Consider the following 19,405-nt stretch of genomic DNA (forward strand, 5'->3'; position numbering starts at 1 on the left):
CTTGATGTAGCTACGGTAAACACAACATATCACAGAAAGTGGTGTTTCTCGTTTCGATCTCATGCAATTCTAAAAGGATAGTTTGTGAGTATTTTACAAGCTAGGTTGGTCTTCTGCTCAAACATAGATTCACCTCAGATTTGGAAATCCTTAGAATCTGGCCTGCTAGTGACATTTGAGTATTGGAGTTGAGCTTCAACGATAAGAAGTGTGCCACAGGGCAAATGCCATGTAATGTGTGTTACTGTGAACACATATCACAAAAGCAGGGGCCAGATAAATGTGCCACTGTGAAATGTGCTTGATAAAGTGTATTATACTCAAGTGTGCCACAGTAAAACAAATCAGATAAAGGTTTGATGAAATGAAGTCAGATATTTTATTTTCCTTTTATGTATGTAAGAGGTTCAGTATTAATGAATAATATATATATATATATATATATATATATATATATATATATATATATATATATATATATATATATATATATATATATGTATGTGTGTGTTTTTGAATGTGTTAATTTCCTATTTATTTGTCATTTAAATGTTTCCAAATAATTTCTGTATCCAAATTCAGTTAACTAAAATTAAAAAAAAGTAAAAAGAATATCTTATACCTGAATATTTTCTGTGGCTAATAGATCTGATAAATGTTTGTGAAATCATGTGATACACATGATTTCCATTTTCGCTCATATTAGAGTTTGAGATAATATTTATGTGTTGCAACTGAGGTACATAGGAAAGAAATGCGTGCCTGTAGGGGTACTTACTACAAAAAGGTTGAGAAACACTGCCTTAGAGGATAGCACATTTTCAAGGAAGCATATGGACATGAAACTGGTAACCTTATATCAAAATGCCTTTTTCAGCAAGCACTGCTTATGTAGCGGTTGCATCTGCTATTTGATGTTACAATTTGTCTGAGCAAATCTCAGAAGACTCTGTGGATGAAGATTTTCTAAATTGTTTAAATCTTCTGAAGTCGACTAATGCACCTATTTGTGGTCCCATTGTTGACATAATTCAATTTTATTATAAGTATACGACTTTAGTAGTTCTGACCAGAAGGACTATGATTTAAGTCATTGTCAGCAAAGTTAGGCTTTTATCTCTTATTTTCAATGAAGAATTTATTTGGACCTAGTCTTGACTTTATCATTTCCACTGTGAAAAACAAACTTTTCTCCCTCAGGACAAGAAGTCTAAGGAAAAATTAGAACACTCACTTCTTTGTTTCCTTAGGAGGTGCGGTTACCGATAAATATCTTGGACATGCAAACTTTATGTCCCTTTAGAGCTGTCCTGTTCTAAAAGGAGAAACTTATCATTTAAATTTTGTGTCCCTTGGTTCGCGTAAAGGTCGGAGGGCAACATCAGTTTCTTTTGCTTTTTAGGTAAATATCATAATTACCAAGGTTTACTTGGAGGCGGTATAATTATTTTACAAAACACATTATTGCTTATTTTTCTAGCTCAGTTTTCTCTTCTTGGATTTTCAAGAATGAGGTTTATATTGAATACATTTGCAAGGTAGCAACATACTGTCTCTAAATTCTACCTCTTTGATGTATTTGGTTGGAAAGTTCTTCAGGCAGCAGTGTCTGTTATTTAGGTCCCAAAATCGTTTTGCCCCGTCCATTTACTTGTGGAGTCCACAGCTTAGGTATTAGTTCCCAGGAGTAATGGCTCATGGACTCTCACCACCTTATAAAAGAAAACAAATTGTATGCTAACCTGATTTTTTTTTATGGTGTTCAGAGCCCACAAGGTCCACCCATTTTTAGGTCTAGTTTGCACCTCATTTTCCCTACTTTGTCCTTTCCTACCTTTCTTCTTCTCCTTTATTGGCTATACATCAGACTGGAATACTAGACTGATGTGGGAGGGATGAAGTGCTCTAGAAGCTTTAGGATACTTTGCCTTCTCTGAGTAGCCATTTGTTAAATCCCCAGGAGTAATGGCTTATGGACTGTCATCACCATGAAAGAAATGTAGCCACCATGAAGCAAACGCTATCCAGGATGCTGAACCTAAAATGGGCTGGCTCCTAAACTTTACATTCCTGCTTTTAAAAATAAAGATGGCAAGAGAATGAAGAAAATATAATAGGAGTTAAATTAAAAAGTTACTTAAGTTGCTTAAATTTGCATGCTCTATCGGAATCATGAAATAAAAAAATTGGGATTAGTAACCGTTTAAGGCAGCAATAGGATGAAATATTAGAAAGACCGTTAGTGATACGAGTTAGCAAGGAAAAGGATAGGTCTGCAGAGTGGTATCATCTGCATACAAATTATATTTAAACATATAGGACTTTATTTAGGAACTTAAGGGTGACTTATAAATTGAGAAGAGAAGGGGAACAAAGACAGGGCCTTGTGGTGCCCCAACAGAAAGTGGTAAAGGGGCAGAGGATGCACCAGAGAAAGCTACACTAAAGGTACGTTTAGACAAATAGGAGGAGAACCACAAAAGAACTGTGTTGCAGATACCAAAGGATTGGAGGGTGTGGAGCAAGAAAGAGTGGTCAACAGTATCAAAGGCTGCAGATCAAGGAGGATTAACAGAGATAAGCAGCCTTTCGATGTTGCTGTAATTAGGTCATTAGCAAACTTCAGGATTGCTTTCTCTGTGGAGTTCTGGGGCAAAATCCAGATTACAATTGATCAAGGAGGGAGTTTAATGTCAGGAAATGTGTTAAACGAGTATATGCAAGCCTTCCCAGAAGTTTTTAGGCATGCGGGTGTTGGGAAATAGGACGGTAGTTGGATGGGGATGTGGGATTTAGAGTGTGTTTTTTAGGATATGTGTGGCTAACGCTTGTTTAAGTGATGAGGGAAATATACCAGTGTTGAGGGAGAGATTGAAAATATTTGTAAGGATTGTAGTTAAAGTAGGAGGGAGTTGAGGGCAGTAGTTGTGAGGGGATGTGATTGAGGGGACAGGTAGTGAGGTAAGAGGACTATATAAGGTCAGAAACATCTTTCTCAATAACAAGGGCAATATTTAACTGCAACACGTAGAGAGAGGGGAGAGAATAAGTGAAACATGGGTTTTATAGGAAGGAAATATGAGGGAAAAGATGGGTTTTATTTGTTGAAAGGTGCAATGAGAGGAAAGTAAAATACATATACCACCTCTTTGTCTGCTTCCAAATCTAGGGGTGTGTCAAAGTGGAGAACCCCATGTCACAGTGCAGCAGGGGAGGCAGTGTCTGAAGGAGAGAGGCAGGTTTCTGTGAGATCCAGAAGGTTGAGGGAATGGGTGATGAAGAGGTTGTGGATAGAAGTGAGCTTGTTGCAAACAGAGCGAGAGTTCCAGAGTGCACAAGCAAAGGAGGTGTTGGATGTGACACAGTATGTTACTTAAAAAGGAAATCATTTTATTGATTATATTTGCTCTTAGTAGGGATGGAGTATATTTCTTATTTTTTCCCCCACATAAGATAATATATATTCTTTATGTATAAAAGATACTGGCATTATACAAATTTGTTGTTAAAAAATATATATAATAAAAAGAGTCTGGTAGGTTGGCCAACCTTGTTATACTCTTATACATACATCATAAACGATACTAGTTCAATTTAAAATTAAAGATTGGTTTTAAACATCAAAACGTAAACTAAAAAACATAAACTGATAATAGAACTAAAAAGCAGATCTTCAGCAGTGGTAAAATGTAATATTTTTCTTATCCTGAGCTATTAAAAAGTTCATATAAAAAAGGGTTCATGTGAAAAAAGGACATATATATATATATATATATATATATATATATATATATATATGTGTAAAGATAAGGCTGCAGCCTTTAGTATATCAATAGCTGTATGGCTACTGGGAGCCTGTGTGTATAGGAGAAAAGTTAGCAGGCGTAGCTATCTAACCTTGTTTTCCACTCGCTGTGTCGATGAAAGTGGAGGAGCGTTCTAATCTCCTGGATGTAGTATTGAGGGTTATTCCGGGTTTTTAAATCCACCCTCCTCTCTCAGATAATTTTCCTCCCGTTTGCTGAACCTGTTAAGTAGGTTTGTGAATGGATAACTTCACCTTTTAGCGGCTTTTGCAGGCTTCAAATCCACCCTATGCCCTGAGGGTTTTCGTTTCCCGTATCCGTTTTGAGGGGTCTGTACTCCAGATGGAGTTTGTAAATGATCACTTAGGTTTCTTCTTTTGCGGGTGTCTTTCAAAGCGTCCGGACTCAGTTTACTCCTTAAACTGTTGGTTTGTTTGTTGGTTTATTTGTAGGACTTTTTGGCTACCCGTAATTGCAGATTAGTAAGTGGTATTATTCTTCAACTCGTGAGATCGACGGTCCTGCAGCATTTATGCAGCGTGTTTGTCCTACGGGTTTCTCTTTGTCCATCTTCCTGTAGGAGTAGTTTCTCCGGATGTTGGTGCTCTTGCTCTACGGCTCTTCTATGGGATACCTGTAGCACAGGTGAAGGATTAATGCGATGCGTTTCAGCTGTAATGGTCAGCCTTTCTCATGCAGCTCACTGTATTGGCCAATGTGGTCAGGTGTATCAAAAATTACTCCGTATGGTGCTGGTATCAGCCAAACAAGCACTGTTCAATTTCCAAGGTGTGGGGAATAACAGACAACTTGCGTAAAAGGTAAAATACTTTTATTTAAAAGATACTAGGTTAAAACACTGCAACACATTTCTCGACCACTCAAGGGTTGTTTCTTCAGGCAGATAGATAAAATAGATACCAGCACCATACAGAGTGATTTTGGATACACCTGACGACAGTGGCCGATACAGTGAGCTTTTCGGATAGGACACAAACTACGGATCATCAGACGGAGCCATCGGCACCAGTGCAATGAATAATACATGTGCTAAAGGGGAAAGGAGTACTGTATAGACAAGACGTAGCAAAAAGGAAAATGAGGATATGGAGCATTTTTTCATAAAGGGAATCGGTAAAACACAGCAAACATAATATTACAAAAGTACTTTCCTTGTGACAAGTCCTTTTTTTTCAATCCTTGTTGAATTCTTGAATAATTCTTTTGCTTAATTCTAATTGTCTCACTTATTAAATGCTCACTTAAGAAATGCGAGCGTATAATAAGATGCAAACCCCAAACTAGTGTTACATTTATAGGGCAGAGCAGTCAGCTGGGTCCACTAAATTAGCTAATGACAGGATCGCAGACAATTGAGAAGTTTGATTCTGGCCTGGTCATGGTTAGATAAGTTAAAATAAGAAGACAATTTGTCGGAGGTTGAAATTATGCCATTAGTCAACTACACATTTAAGAATTATAGGAAGTATTAACAAGGCTTGAAAATCACATAGCAAATGACAAGATGTTAAAAATAAGATATTGGAAGTATCACAAAAAACTTTTCTAACAGTCTACAATCATATACTCAATTGAACATAAATACCAAAAAAAGAATTACACAGAGTGGAATAGCAGCAGGAAACAGGATATGGTACAGGTACTCAATTGACATACCTAAAAGCAAAACAGAGAGAGTAGTATTAACTACATGTAGTGTTCATTCCTTCATCAGATGTCAATAGGCAGTTTGTTTAGTTTAATAAGCAGCACTGTGGTGGGTATTGCGTATAATTGGAGTATAATTATTTTGCCTGATTGTACTTGCCTCACTTATAAAATGCAAGTGTATAATATTAAGATACTGCTAATTGCCAGTGCAATGCAAACCCCTTGTAAAAATGTTTATTCCATTTTATGGATTTATAAGTAGAAAACAATCTTATTTTTCAGTAACAAAACCCTCTCTAAGCACACAATTTTCCTCTACTTTTTATTTTTTTTACTTTCAAATAATACATTTTATAAATAATTTATTTGGTTATTGTTACGGTTACCCTTAGTCTCGCTGAGAGATGGACCGCTTAGTAGCCTGGATCCCTATTGCTAAAGAGGGGAGAAGCTGCTTTCCATAGTATTCTATATGAGTCTCGCAAATATAGAATAATCTCCCTTAGCTGCAGTACAGCTAGGATACCCTTCTGCCCACAAAAACGAGTCAACGCTGCGATTGAGGGTCAAACAAGAACTCAGGACTGGAATGCCCAGCCTGCTTTTTATTAAGGTTACATGCACACAGGGCACTCCCAGGGGGAGAGGGGGGGAAGCACAAAATCCCCCATCACACATTTAGATAGAGAGCACTGTCCTTTGACAGGCCACAATAGGATTACAGTACTTAAGATAACAAGTTTACAAGTTCATCTTATCAATTAGCAGTCTGGCTCCAGAGGTGATTAGACAATAGTTTCTAAAAGCTGAAAAAAAAGAGTTAACTCTTTATGAAATGAAACTTGTTACAGTTTTCTTGGAGCCCTTCTTAGGCGCTGGCTTGCTGGTTCAGGCATTGCTGCTGGGAAATAAGCTCTTCACAACAGAATAACTAATGCTTCTGTAACATTGCTCCCTTTCTGTGGAACACTCTGGCAGACACGGTCTGACCCCTTTTCGGGGCAGACTAAGGCTGTCCAGACCGCTGGTTATGCGGGGCTGAGGTCGGTTTGTCTGGACAACCCGTCGGCGTTGCCATTCTGTTTCCCAGGTCTGTAAGTAATGGTGAAATTGAAGGTTTGCAACGATAAGCTCCAACGTAATAGCCTGCCGTTATCTCCAGAGACCCGGTTCAGCCACACCAACGGGTTATGGTCGGTGACCAGAGTGAACTCCTGACCATATAAATAGGGAGTCAATTTCTTTAATGCCCACACCAAAGCCAAACACTCCTTTTCGACCGCTGCATAGCTGACTTCGCGGGGCAGGAGCTTCCGGCTGATGTAGGCAACTGGATGCTCCCCTCCATCTTCGCCTACTTGGCTGAGGACAGCTCCCAGCCCGAACATGGAAGCATCTGTATGGACGATAAAACGTTTGTTAAGGGCTGGGGCCGCCAAGACAGGAGCGTTAATTAGAGCATTTTCTTGAGGGTCCCATTGAACCTCTCACACAGCCCGTTCGTCTGGGGGTGGTATGGGGAGCTTAGGAGGGACTTAATTTTGCAAACCTGCCAGAGTTGTTGGGTCAATTCAGCCGTAAATTGGGTGCCTCGGTCGGATAGGATTTCTTTTGGAAATCCTACCCGGGAGAACACCTGTACTAGTGCATTCGCTACCGTATCCGCTTGTATGTTGGATAGGGCGACAGCCTCTGGGTACCTGGTAGCGTAGTCCACTACGGTAAGAATGTATCGCTTACCGGAGGGACTAGGGGTAGCCAGTGGTCCCACTAGGTCAATAGCAACCCGGCTGAAGGGTTCCTCTGCAATGGGCATATTTACTAGCTGGGCTTTAGGGTGATCGCCTCGCCTTCCTACTCGTTGACACACATCGCAGGTGTTACAGTAAGTTCTAACGTCAGCGTGCACCCCTGGCCAAAAGAACGTGTGAGTAATGCGGTGTAGGGTACGGGTAACGGCTAGGTGGCCTGCTAAGGGGATGTCGTGGCCTATTTTGAGGATTTCTTGACGGTATTTGTGGGGCACTACCAGCTGTCGCCTACGCTGTCCCCTTTTCTCTGTCCAGCGGTATAGTTTCCCTTTTTCCCATAAGAATGTTTCGTTATCTGCCCCGCCCCCTCCGGTCTCTGCTCGTTCCCGGTACTTTTGTAAGGTCGGGTCAGTCTTAGACTCTGCCTCGAAGGCATCTGGGGTGTCCCAGGGTATGGGGCCTAACCTGTCAGGCAAGGTCGGGGTAGGTCTTACCTGTGTCTCCCGCACTGGTGAGAGCTCTCGCTCCGTCCGGGCTTGGGCCCGTGTAGTCACTGGGTCCGCCTCGTTGTTGCATACTGGAGCATAGGCAGAAGTCATGGGGCCCAAATCGTTGCCCAGTAGTACTTCGGCAGGTAAATTATCCATTAGGCCCACGTTCACAGCCCCCTTTCCCGCTCCCCAATCAAGATGCACTTTAGCTGTTGGAATTTTGTACACATCCCCCCCCGCCACTCTAACGGCCACAGTCTGTCCGGATCGCTTGTGCTCTGGCACCAAATGACTCTGTACCAGCGTGATAGTAGCCCCTGTGTCTCGCAATCCCTCGGTAGATCGCCCCTCGAGCCATACCCTCTGCCGATGGTGCTGGCGGTTATCTGAGGCAGCATATACAGGGTCTGCCTCGTGAAGCGGCCCCACATATCCCTCCATAGGGGCCTCTTGGTTAACACAGAGGGCCCGGGCCGGACGATAGGACCCAGAGGGGTAATTGTAATTCCTGGGTGTCTGGTGCGTATTAAGGGGGCAGCTAGCCATGAAATGCCCTGGTTGCTTGCATCGGTGGCAAGTCGGTCTGGGACGCTCAGAGCTGTTATTGGGTGGTCCTGAGTGTCGGACGGGCCCTGTGGGCACCGGGGCTCGGAATTCAGCACGAGGGGGTGCACGGTAAACCTCTCTGGGTTCGACCCGTGCTGGAGCTCGGTAGTTCATGGGTTCGTGAAGACGGGAGTCATAATGTTCATCGGCCAATTTGGCTGCTTCTTCTAAGGTAGAAGGCCGCCTGTCTCGCAGCCATTCCTTCCCTTGCTGTTCCATGCCATTATAAAAATGTTCTAAGAGAAACAATTGTAAAATTTCCTCCCCAGTCACCGCTTTACTTCCGCTCAGCCAGTGATTTGCCGCTCTCCGCATTCGGTGCGCCCATTCCATATGGGTATCGTTAGGCTTCTTTTCCGTGCCCCGAAACTGTCGGCGATACGTGTCCGGAGTTACAGCGTACCGTCGCAACAGTGTCTCCTTAACTAGCTCATACTGTGTCACTTCCTCAGCACCCAGAGTACGAAAGGCTTCCAGGGCTCGCCCGGATAGTTTCCCAGACAATATCGTGGGCCACTCTCTGTTGGGAATCTGGTGCAGGGCACATTGCCTTTCGAAGTCCGCCAAATATTCATCAATCCCTGTCTTGCTCTCTAGGAAGGGTCGAAATGCCGCATAGGGTATCTTGGGCCTCCCAGCATTTTCGACAGGGATGATTACCTGCGGGGCTTCAGCATTGCGGTGTGCGTTCGCTAGGTTGAGTTCGTGGGCTCGAGTCTCTCGTATATCCTCGTCCGCCTCCGCCATCAACTGCTGTACCAATTCCATGGAGGGGTTCGGCCCGTATAATGAGAGCCTTTCCCGAACAATCCTGGTTTTTTCGTCACTAATCGTGGTCGGTGTTTCCGCCATTGTGAAGCTCTGATCCAGTTCGGTCAATTCTGCGATCAGCTCTCTCCTCGGCCGGTTGCTGGCGTACCCCCCTCTGCTTTCAAGTAAATCCTTTAGGGTTGTACGCTTCAATTTTTCGTAAGCGCTCTCCATCCGTTCTGTACCTCTCCTAGGAAATCCAGGAAAATCCCGCCGCTGCCGCCAAATGTTACGGTTACCCTTAGTCTCGCTGAGAGATGGACCGCTTAGTAGCCTGGATCCCTATTGCTAAAGAGGGGAGAAGCTGCTTTCCATAGTATTCTATATGAGTCTCGCAAATATAGAATAATCTCCCTTAGCTGCAGTACAGCTAGGATACCCTTCTGCCCACAAAAACGAGTCAACGCTGCGATTGAGGGTCAAACAAGAACTCAGGACTGGAATGCCCAGCCTGCTTTTTATTAAGGTTACATGCACACAGGGCACTCCCAGGGGGAGAGGGGGGGAAGCACAAAATCCCCCATCACACATTTAGATAGAGAGCACTGTCCTTTGACAGGCCACAATAGGATTACAGTACTTAAGATAACAAGTTTACAAGTTCATCTTATCAATTAGCAGTCTGGCTCCAGAGGTGATTAGACAATAGTTTCTAAAAGCTGAAAAAAAAGAGTTAACTCTTTATGAAATGAAACTTGTTACAGTTTTCTTGGAGCCCTTCTTAGGCGCTGGCTTGCTGGTTCAGGCATTGCTGCTGGGAAATAAGCTCTTCACAACAGAATAACTAATGCTTCTGTAACAGTTATCGTCTTTTTTTTTTTTTTTTTTTTAATTTTTTTATCGTGTCCTCTTGGGATATTTTGTGTTCTTAAACAGCTGGCAAACACTTCAATTGCTTCCTGATGCTCAAATGCCAACAGCTGTCTTTGTACGAATAAATATTTTATCAGTTGCCAAAGATAGCATTATGTTTGACCACCAGTTCATTATCTAAGTTTTAAACTTGAAGGTATTTGTTAAGCTCATGGAGCTTCCTTTGTGATACTATGGACTCGATATATCAAACAGGGGTGTATATATCCCCACCTGTCCTCCCGACACCTCCTCTGGCGGGCAGCAATCCGCTGCGCTCATTTACCATTGCACATAATCACACCTGTGTGCTCGCATGCGACCCCACCCCCTGCCTGTGCACAGCCAATCATGCGCTGGCAGGAACTGTCAATCTCCCTGGTCTGAAGAGACTAGGGAGATTGAAATTCTCCACCTAAGAGCCCTAAAGGTTGAGGTTCATAGATGTACAGATCAGTGCAGCTACTCCTTAATGGTCAGACATGATCAATAGAGAAGTAAGGGAATGGAGAGTCTGGACATGGCTATTTCTTTTATCTTCTTTTTGGTATTTTATGGCCTTGATTTATATTTCTATTATACTTATTGCCTGTGCAGGATTATTATAGAATATCCTGATGTGACCTCTTTATGCATTATTTTTTTCTAACTGTAATAGATAAGCTTGTTCAGTCTATGGTTCTCTTGTTGGGCCTATGGTTCTTATCTGTGTCTATATCTATAGCCATCAATCTGATTAAGCATACACTTATTTACAGGAAATATTAGCGGACTTGGACCTATTTTTGTTTTATCTGTCATTAAAGTGAAGGTCAATTTTGATGAATTAGTGCCCGGTTTTTAATAATCCTATTAAAAACAAGGGCACTTTAATTCATCAAAAATGACATTTCACTCGTTTTCTTCAAAACCTTACCTATTAATCCTGGCAGCCTCTTTAGCATTTCCTCTGCCCGTCGCAAGCCGTCTTCGCGGGTCCAAAATGACGAATCTGGCTTCCTCCATTACGGCGTTGCATCAGGCCAAGATTCCCCCGGGTGGGAAGCCGTGATTGGAGGAAGCCGGATTCGTTATTTCTGACGTCTGCAGAGGCTTCTGACGGCCGGGGGAGTCGCTGGAGCGGCTGCCAGGATTAATAGGTACGTTTTTTAAGAAAAAGAGTGAAATGTCAATTTTGATGAATTAAAGTGCCCTTGTTTTGAATAGGTTTATTAAAAACCGGGCACTAAGTCATCAAAATTGACATTCACTTTAAAATCTATCAGCTAGATTACGAGTTTTGCGTTATGAGGGGTGAGGGATTAACTTGCACTTTATTGTCACCGCTCACTTACATACAGCGCTGGTATTACAGGTTTTTACAAATCCGGTGTTAAAAGACAAGAAGTGAGCGTAGAGCAAAATTGTGCTCCATACCGCACTCCAATACCAGCGCTGCTTAAGTCAGCAGTGAGCTGGTTGTGCGTGCTTGTGCACGATTTTCCCATAGACATCAATCGGTTGAGAAAAAGTCTAACACCTGCAAAAAAGCAGCGTTTAGCTCAGTAATGCAGCCCCATTGATTCCTATGGGGAAACACATTTTATGTTTACACCTAACACCCTAACATGGACCCAGAGTCTAAACACCCCTAATCTTACACTTATTAACCCCTAATCTGCCGCCCCCATCATCGCCGACACCTACATTATATTTATTAACCCCTAATCTGCCGCTCCGGACATCGCCGCCACCTACATTATACTTATTAATCCCTAATCTGCTGCCCCCAACATCGCCGACACCTACATTATATTTATTAACCCCTAATCTGCTGCCCACATCACCGACATAATGTTATTAACCCCTAATCTGCCGCCCCCAATGTCGCTGTCATTATACTAAACATATTAACCTCTAAACCGCCGCACTCCCGCATCACAAACACTAGTTAAATATTAACCCCTAATCTGCCACCCCTAACATCGCCGCCACCTACCTACATTTATTAACCCCTAATCTGTCGCCCCCAACGTCGCCACCACTATATTATTTTTTTTAACCCCTAAATCTAAGTCTAACCCTAACACCCCCTAACTTAAATATAAATTAAATGAATCTAAATAAAACTTACAATTATTACCTAAATTATTCCTAGTTAAAACTAAATGCTTACCTGTAAAATAAACCCTAAACTAGCTACAATATAACTAATAGTTACATTGTATCTAGCTTAGCTATATATATATATATATAGGGGTGTAGGGAAGAGGCATTACATGTAACCCTCTGGTCTAGCCACAACCTTACTAAGTCCCTGTGTTCTTGTTTGTGGACATAATCATATAACAATATGTTAGTATTTTCTGCTGTAAATTTAGTAATTAAGCCTCAGGTTTTTTTTTTCCTCTTTCTTTTTTTGCGATCAAGCTGTAATCCCCTAAAATACTGGGCTTTGGATTGAAATACCTTATTTTTTGGCATATACTGTAGATAAACTTGTCAAATGTTCAATTTTTCTGGTGTCTCTTCCTGTTCACCTTTAAAAAGTCTTTATTTCCTTTATAAATTTACTTATTCTCTTGCAGCCAATCGCAAGTGCTGATTGACGTTCAGCTTGGATATCACAGTAATGTAAACAGTGAACGTGCTATGCTATAGTTATTTACTGTTGTCTAGCAAGACACGCAGCTATAGAAATCTATAGGGCGCGCTGTTGGCTGTACTACCTACCTGTCAATGTCAGAAAAAAACTTTGATCACCTGGGCCGAGGGTTATTAGAAGAGAAAAAATAAAAGTATGTTTATAAAGAAAATAAAGCATTTTTAAAGACAAAGTGGTAATGGTTCACCTACAATCATTATTTTATTTGATTTTATATTCTTAAATGGATTTGAGATCAGTTTACCATAACTTTAAAGGGACAGAAAAGCCCCAAACTTTTCTTTCATGAATTAGATAGAACATACAATTTTAAGCAACTTTCCAATTTACTTCTATTATCCAATTTGCTTCATTCTCTTGTTATCATTTACTGAAGGAACAACATTGTACTACTGGCAGCTAGCTCAACATATCTATTTAGCCAATCACAAGAGACAAATGTGTGCAGTTACCAATTAGCAGCAGCTCCCACTAGTGTATGATATGTGTGTATTCGTATTTAAAAAGGGATACCAGGAGAACGAAGCACATTTTAAAATAGAAGTTCATTTAAAAGTGTCTTAAAACGACATGCTCTATCTGAATCATGCAAGTTTTATTTTGACTTTCCTATCCCTTTAAAGTTAAAGTGAAGGTCCATTTTGATGAATTTGTGCCCATTTTTAATAAACCTATTAAAAACAAGGGCACTTTAAGTCATCAAAATTGACATTTCACCGTTTTCTTAAAAACTTACTTTTTAATCCTAAATGCCGCTCCAGTGATTCCCCCGACCGTCGGAAGCCTCTGCAGACGTCAGAAATGACGAATCAGGCTTCCTTCAATCACAGCTCCCCCCTGTGGGAATCTTGGCTTGATGCAATGCTGTGATTGGAGGAAGCCGGAATCGTCATTTTGGACCCACGAAGACGGCTTGCGACGGGTGGAGGAAGTGCTGGAGCGGCTGCCAGGATTAAAAGGTAAGTTTTTGAAGAAAACAGTGAAATGTCAATTTTGATGAATTAAAGTGCCCTTGTTTTTAATAGGTTTATTAAAAATCGGGCACTAATTCATCAAAATGGACCTTCACTTTAACATTAGAGATGTGCATTCAGAGGTTTTGTGAACCACTGAATTAGGAAGAAGGTGGCCCTTCTTGCTGATCAGCTCTTTTCCTTGTCAAATTCATTATTGTGCAACAGCAACACGCTAAAATCTGTGTAATTCCAGATTTTAGCGTGTTGCTGTTGCACATGAATGAATTTGGCAATGAAAATCGAAAAGGGGCACAAAGGGTCACCTTTTTCTGCATTCAGAGGTTCACAAAACCTCTGTATCCACATCTCTATTTAACGTTTCATGTTCTTATAAAATGATAGTGAGGCACAATGCATTTACTTATTTTACCTGGAAAGCAGCAGTCATGTTTTGTAATTTTTCGGATAATGTTCACACTGATCTGTGTAAATATTTTATTTTATTCATATTGCCTATTCTTTAATTATTAATGTTAAATCTGCTTAAATGTTCGCTATTACTAATATGACACATTTTTCTTGTTTCAGATATTTTACTGGTGATCCAGATGCAACGGTAATGGAACCCATAACATACGCTAATCAGCTTCCTGTATCAGACATTATACATCAGGTACATTAAGCGCCTTTTTTATAATATATTTACTTTTAGGTTCTTTTTATTGTGGGGGGAAAAACAAGCGTTAGAAAGATTAAAATTGGAATATTGCAAATTAATAAAAACCAGTTCATATGTTTTGGCTTCTGCAGAAATTATATTACAAATTACAAATCGAAGAGAGATATGTGACAAGGTTAGGCTTGTTAAGCTTGGCACCCCTAATTTTAAGACTTAAACTACAGAAAAAAGTGGCAAAATAAATAACAAAAGTATGTTACAAGTTGTTTTGTATAATTAAGCATTTTATATTAACCCCTTAGTGACCAGACCATTTTTCAATTTTCTTACCGCTATTTTTACATTTCTGCGATGTTTGTGTTTAGCTGTAATTTTCCTCTTACTCATTTACTGTACCCACACATATTATATACCGTTTTTCTCGCCATTAAATGGACTTTCTAATGATACAATTATATTCATTATATCTTATAATTTACTATAAAAAATATAAAATATGTTGAATAAATTGAAAAAACACACTTTTTCTAACTTTGACCCCCAAAGTCTGTTACAGCCACCAAAAAACACCCATGCTAAATAGTTTCTCAATTTTGTCCTGAGTTTAGAAATACCCAATGTTTACATGTGTTTTACTTTTTTTTTGCAAGTTATAGGGCAATAAGCACAAGTAGCACTTTGCTATTTCCAAGCCATTCCCCCCCCAAAAAAAAAAATTAGTGATAGTTACATTGTAACACTGATATCTGTCAGGAATCCCTGAATAACCCTTCACATGTATATATTTTTTTTTTAGTAGACAACCCAAAGTATTGATCTAGGCCCATTTTGGTACAGTTCATGCCACCATTTCACCACCAAATGCAATCAAATGCGTGCCTGGCACGTCCTTGGTCATTAAGGGGTTAATCTCAAAGTGTTTACTATCTCTTTAAAGGGTAATTTCTAATTTGATTCTATGAGGAGGTAAGCAAAAATATAAATAAAGGTGAATAAATAGATGTGATTTACTTGGATTTTTCTAAGGCTTATAATATAGGGCCACAAAAAAGATTATTGTACAAAAATAAGGTACTTGGAATAGCTGAAAATGTTAGCTCATGGATAATTAACTGGATAAAAGAGAAGGAGCAATGAGTAGTAGTAAATAGATCATACTCAGATTGGACAAAGGTAATTAGTGGGGTTCCCCAAGGATCGTGCTGGGCCCTGTTCTTTTTGTTATTTTTATTAATGACTTGGAGTAAGGATTTAAATAACAGCATCTCTATTGTTGCAGATGATACAAAATAAGGTGATTAAGTCAGTGCAAGATATAATTGCTTTACAAGGGGATTTACAAAAATTGGGCGAATGGGCTGGTAAATGGCAAATGAGATTTAATGTTGGTAAATGTAAGATTCTACATTTTGGATGAAACAAATATTAAGGCTACCTATTATTTAAATGGTTCTAGACTTGGCAAAACAGAGGAAGAAAAGGTGTCAGGCGTACTTATAGATAACCAGCTAAAAATGAGTGTGCAATGCAGCGGCTTCTAAGGCTAATAAGATACTAGCATGTATTAAAAGAGGCATCAATGCAAGGAAAGAAAGTGTCATTATTTTGCTGTATAAATCACTGGTAAGACCTCACCTTGAGTATGGAGTGTAGTTTTGGGGACCAGTTTTAAAAAGGGACTTTGCAGAATTGGAAAAAGTTTAGCAAAGGGCCACAAAACTAATAAGGGGAATGGAGGATTTAAATTATAAAGAGAGGTTAGCTAAATTGGGTCTGTTTACTCTATAAAAGGGGCCCTTGAGAGGTGATATTATTACTTTATATAAATATATTTGAGGCCCATATACAGAGTTGGGTGGAGAGCTGTTTATTCCAAGGCAGTTATTTATGACAAAAGGTTACAATTTAAGTCTAGAGGAATGGAGGTTTTATTTCCAGCAACGTAAACATTTTTTTCACAGTAAAAGCAATAAAATTGTGGAACATCTTACATAAAGTTGTAGTAACTCCCAATACCTTAGATGAATTTAATTTAAACATGTCTAAGATATATTTCTGGCTAAAAAACAGAATTCATGAATGTGATTTCTTTTGCGAAATGATCAGTTTTCTAATTGTTTAATGTAAGTTCAATTGTCAGATTCTTTAGTGTAAATCAGGTAGTCTAAGTATAGATGGCACTCGATGGATTTCTTCTTTCAACCTCATCTACTATGTTACCGATTTTTTATTTTATTTTTTGACTGCTCTTAAAGGGATTTTTTTTTTTCTGAATTGGTTGTTCCTTTGCAGATATAACAGCTTTTTCTTGTCAGACTTTGTAAGGTTTGTTTTTGTCTGCTAATACATTTTTGAGATTTGTTCTTGACTTGATTATCCAGAAAACAGTTTATACCTCGGTGCACTCAGTAGTTATATAACTATTGTATCTGGGCATTTGTTATTTCTTCCTTATAAAATATTGGATCCTATGATCTTTACCACTGAGTCAAGATCTTCTATTTTAAGGTACAGTCTATTATCCAAATTCAGTTTATATCTGACAGCAGACAGGATTTCATCTTGTGTGTATTCAATAAGGCACAGATTATCTTTCAGAACAAACCCAATTTTTTTAAACAATCCTGCAAACTACAGACATATCAAATTTGATTCACACAAAAAAGGCTAATACATTTTAATACCCTCATTTTGATGTAGCTAAAAATGACATTGATGTACCCTTATGACTCACTGTATTTAAATATATATTGCACTTTTCACATCTAGTCAACTCCTTCCCCAAAGTTACAATGTCGAAGCCTCCTGATAAATTTTTGAAGCACTGCCATGTGGATGTTGGATTTTAATTATAAGCAAAGTTTGGTTGCAAACTCCAAGATTCTGTTCATAAACTTGGTAATTGTTTTATGTTGCAGTTATGTGGGTGTTTCTTTTCTCTTTTTTCCCTCTAGTGTGAGAGCTTGAGTTTCACTGTTTTTTTGTTGGTGAGTACTGGCTGAGAAGAGCCAAGATAATTGGAAACTGAAACCATAAAACTTAAGTAATTTCCATACCTTGGCTCATATCCTCAGAAAATGCTCACTACGTTTCCCTCCCTTTATTTGTCCAACCCCCAAATCAACGGGTACCACTTCTGTTGCTGAGTACTGGCTGAGCATTTCAGCCAAAATATGGAAATTACTATATTTACAGCTTAAATTGTTCTGTCCTTTAATCTCCACTGCTAAGCATGGTAATCAGGGTTAGGCCAAATACTGTTTTCTTCTATAAAGGTAAGACGAGTCCACGGAATCATCCATTACTTGTGGGATATTATCCTTCTCTACAGGAAGTGGCAAAGAGCACCACAGCAGAGCTGTCTATATAGCTCCTCCCTTAGCTCCACCCCCAGGCATTCTCTTTGCCTACTCTAAGTACTAGGAAGGGTAAAGTGAAAGAGGTGATAAAATATTAGTTTTTAGGGGAGAACTGGGAAGCGGATTTTCTAAGTCGTCAGACTTTTCATCCGGGGGAGTGGGAACTCTATCCGGCGGTGTTGGCACAATTGATTCATCAATGGGGCACACCGGAATTGGATCTGATGGCGTCTCGTCAGAACGCCAAACTTCCTTGTTACGGGTCCAGATCAAGGGATCCTCAAGCAGTACTGATAGATGCTCTAGCAGTACCCTGGTTGTTCAACCTGGCTTATGTGTTTCCACCATTTCCTCTCCTTCCTTGTTTAATTGCCAGAATCAAACAGGAGAGAGCTTCGTGATTTTGATAGCACCTGCGTGGCCACGCAGGACTTGGTATGCAGACCTGGTGGAGATGTCATCTCTTCCACCATGGACTCTGCCACTGAGACAGGACCTTTTGATTCAAGGTCCCTTCCACCATCCAAATCTAGTTTCTTTGCGGCTGACTGCCTGGAGATTGAACGCTTGATTTTATCCAAGCAGGGATTCTCTGAGTCGGTCATAGATACCTTGATTCAGGCTCGGAAGCCTGTCACTAGGAAAATTTATCATAAGATATGGCATAAATATCTTTATTGGTGCGAATCCAAAGGCTACTCATGGAGTAAGATCAGGATTCCTAGAATTTTGTCCTTTCTCCAAGAAGGACTGGAGAAGGGGCTATCAGCTAGTTCCTTAAAGGGACAGATATCTGCTTTATCAATTCTACTGCACAAATGTCTGGCAGATGTTCCAGACGTTCAGTCGTTCTGTCAGGCTTTAGTTAGAATCAAGCGTGTGTTTAAACCTGTTGCTCCGCCATGGAGTTTGAATTTAGTTCTTAAAGTTCTTCAAGGGGTTCCATTTGAACCTATGCATTCCATAGATATTAAGCTTCTATCTTGGAAAGTTCTGTTTTTAGTTGCTATCTCTTCGTCTCGAAGAGTTTCTGAACTACCTGCATTACAATGCGACTCGCCTTATCTTGTTTTCCATGCTGATAAGGTGGTTCTGCATAGCAAACCTGGATTCCTTCCTAAGGTTGTTTCTAATAAGAATATTAATCAGGAAATTGTTGTTCCTTCTCTGTGTCCTAATCATTCCTCTAAGAAGGAACGTCTATTGCACAACTTGGACGTAGTTCGTGCTTTAAAGTTTTACTTGCAAGCGACCAAAGATTCTGGAAAATGTAGAGGTCAAAAAGCTACGGCTACCTCTCTTGCCTTTTGGCTAAAAAGCATCATCCGTTTGGCATACAAGACTGCTGGACAGCAGCCTCCTGAAAGAATTACAGCTCACTCTACTAGAGCGGTGGCTTCCACATGGGCTTTTAAAAATGATACTTCTGTTGAACAGATTTGTAAGGCTGCGACTTGGTCTTCGCTTCATACCTTTTCCAAATTTTCCAAATTTGATACCTTTGCTTCTTCGGAGGCTGTTTTTGGGAGAAAAGTTCTTCAAGCAGTGGTGCCTTCTGTTTAACCATCTGTCTTGTCCCTCCCGTTCATCCGTGTCCTGTAGCTTTGGTATTGTATCCCACAAGTAATGGATGATTCTGTGGACTTGTCTTACCTTTATAGAAGAAAACTAAATTCATGCTTACCTGATAAATTGATTTTCTCTTGTTAAGTGTAGTCAGTCCACGGGTCATCCATTACTTATGGAATATATCTCTTCCTAACAGGAAGCTGCAAGAGGA

General features: G+C 40.1%; 1 protein-coding gene across 1 annotated transcript in view; it reads left to right on the top strand.

Moving 5' to 3' along the window:
* PIGK (phosphatidylinositol glycan anchor biosynthesis class K) overlaps window positions 1–19,405 on the top strand; it is a 539,029-nt gene that overhangs the window by 313,721 nt on the left and 205,903 nt on the right. The window contains exon 10 of the mRNA XM_053693337.1: window positions 14,176–14,260. Within this exon, the coding sequence (XP_053549312.1) occupies window positions 14,176–14,260 (85 nt within the window). The remainder of the gene's footprint in view (window positions 1–14,175; window positions 14,261–19,405) is intronic.

The sequence above is a fragment of the Bombina bombina genome, chromosome 10 (assembly GCF_027579735.1).
Source record: "Bombina bombina isolate aBomBom1 chromosome 10, aBomBom1.pri, whole genome shotgun sequence".
Lineage (NCBI taxonomy): Eukaryota > Metazoa > Chordata > Amphibia > Anura > Bombinatoridae > Bombina > Bombina bombina.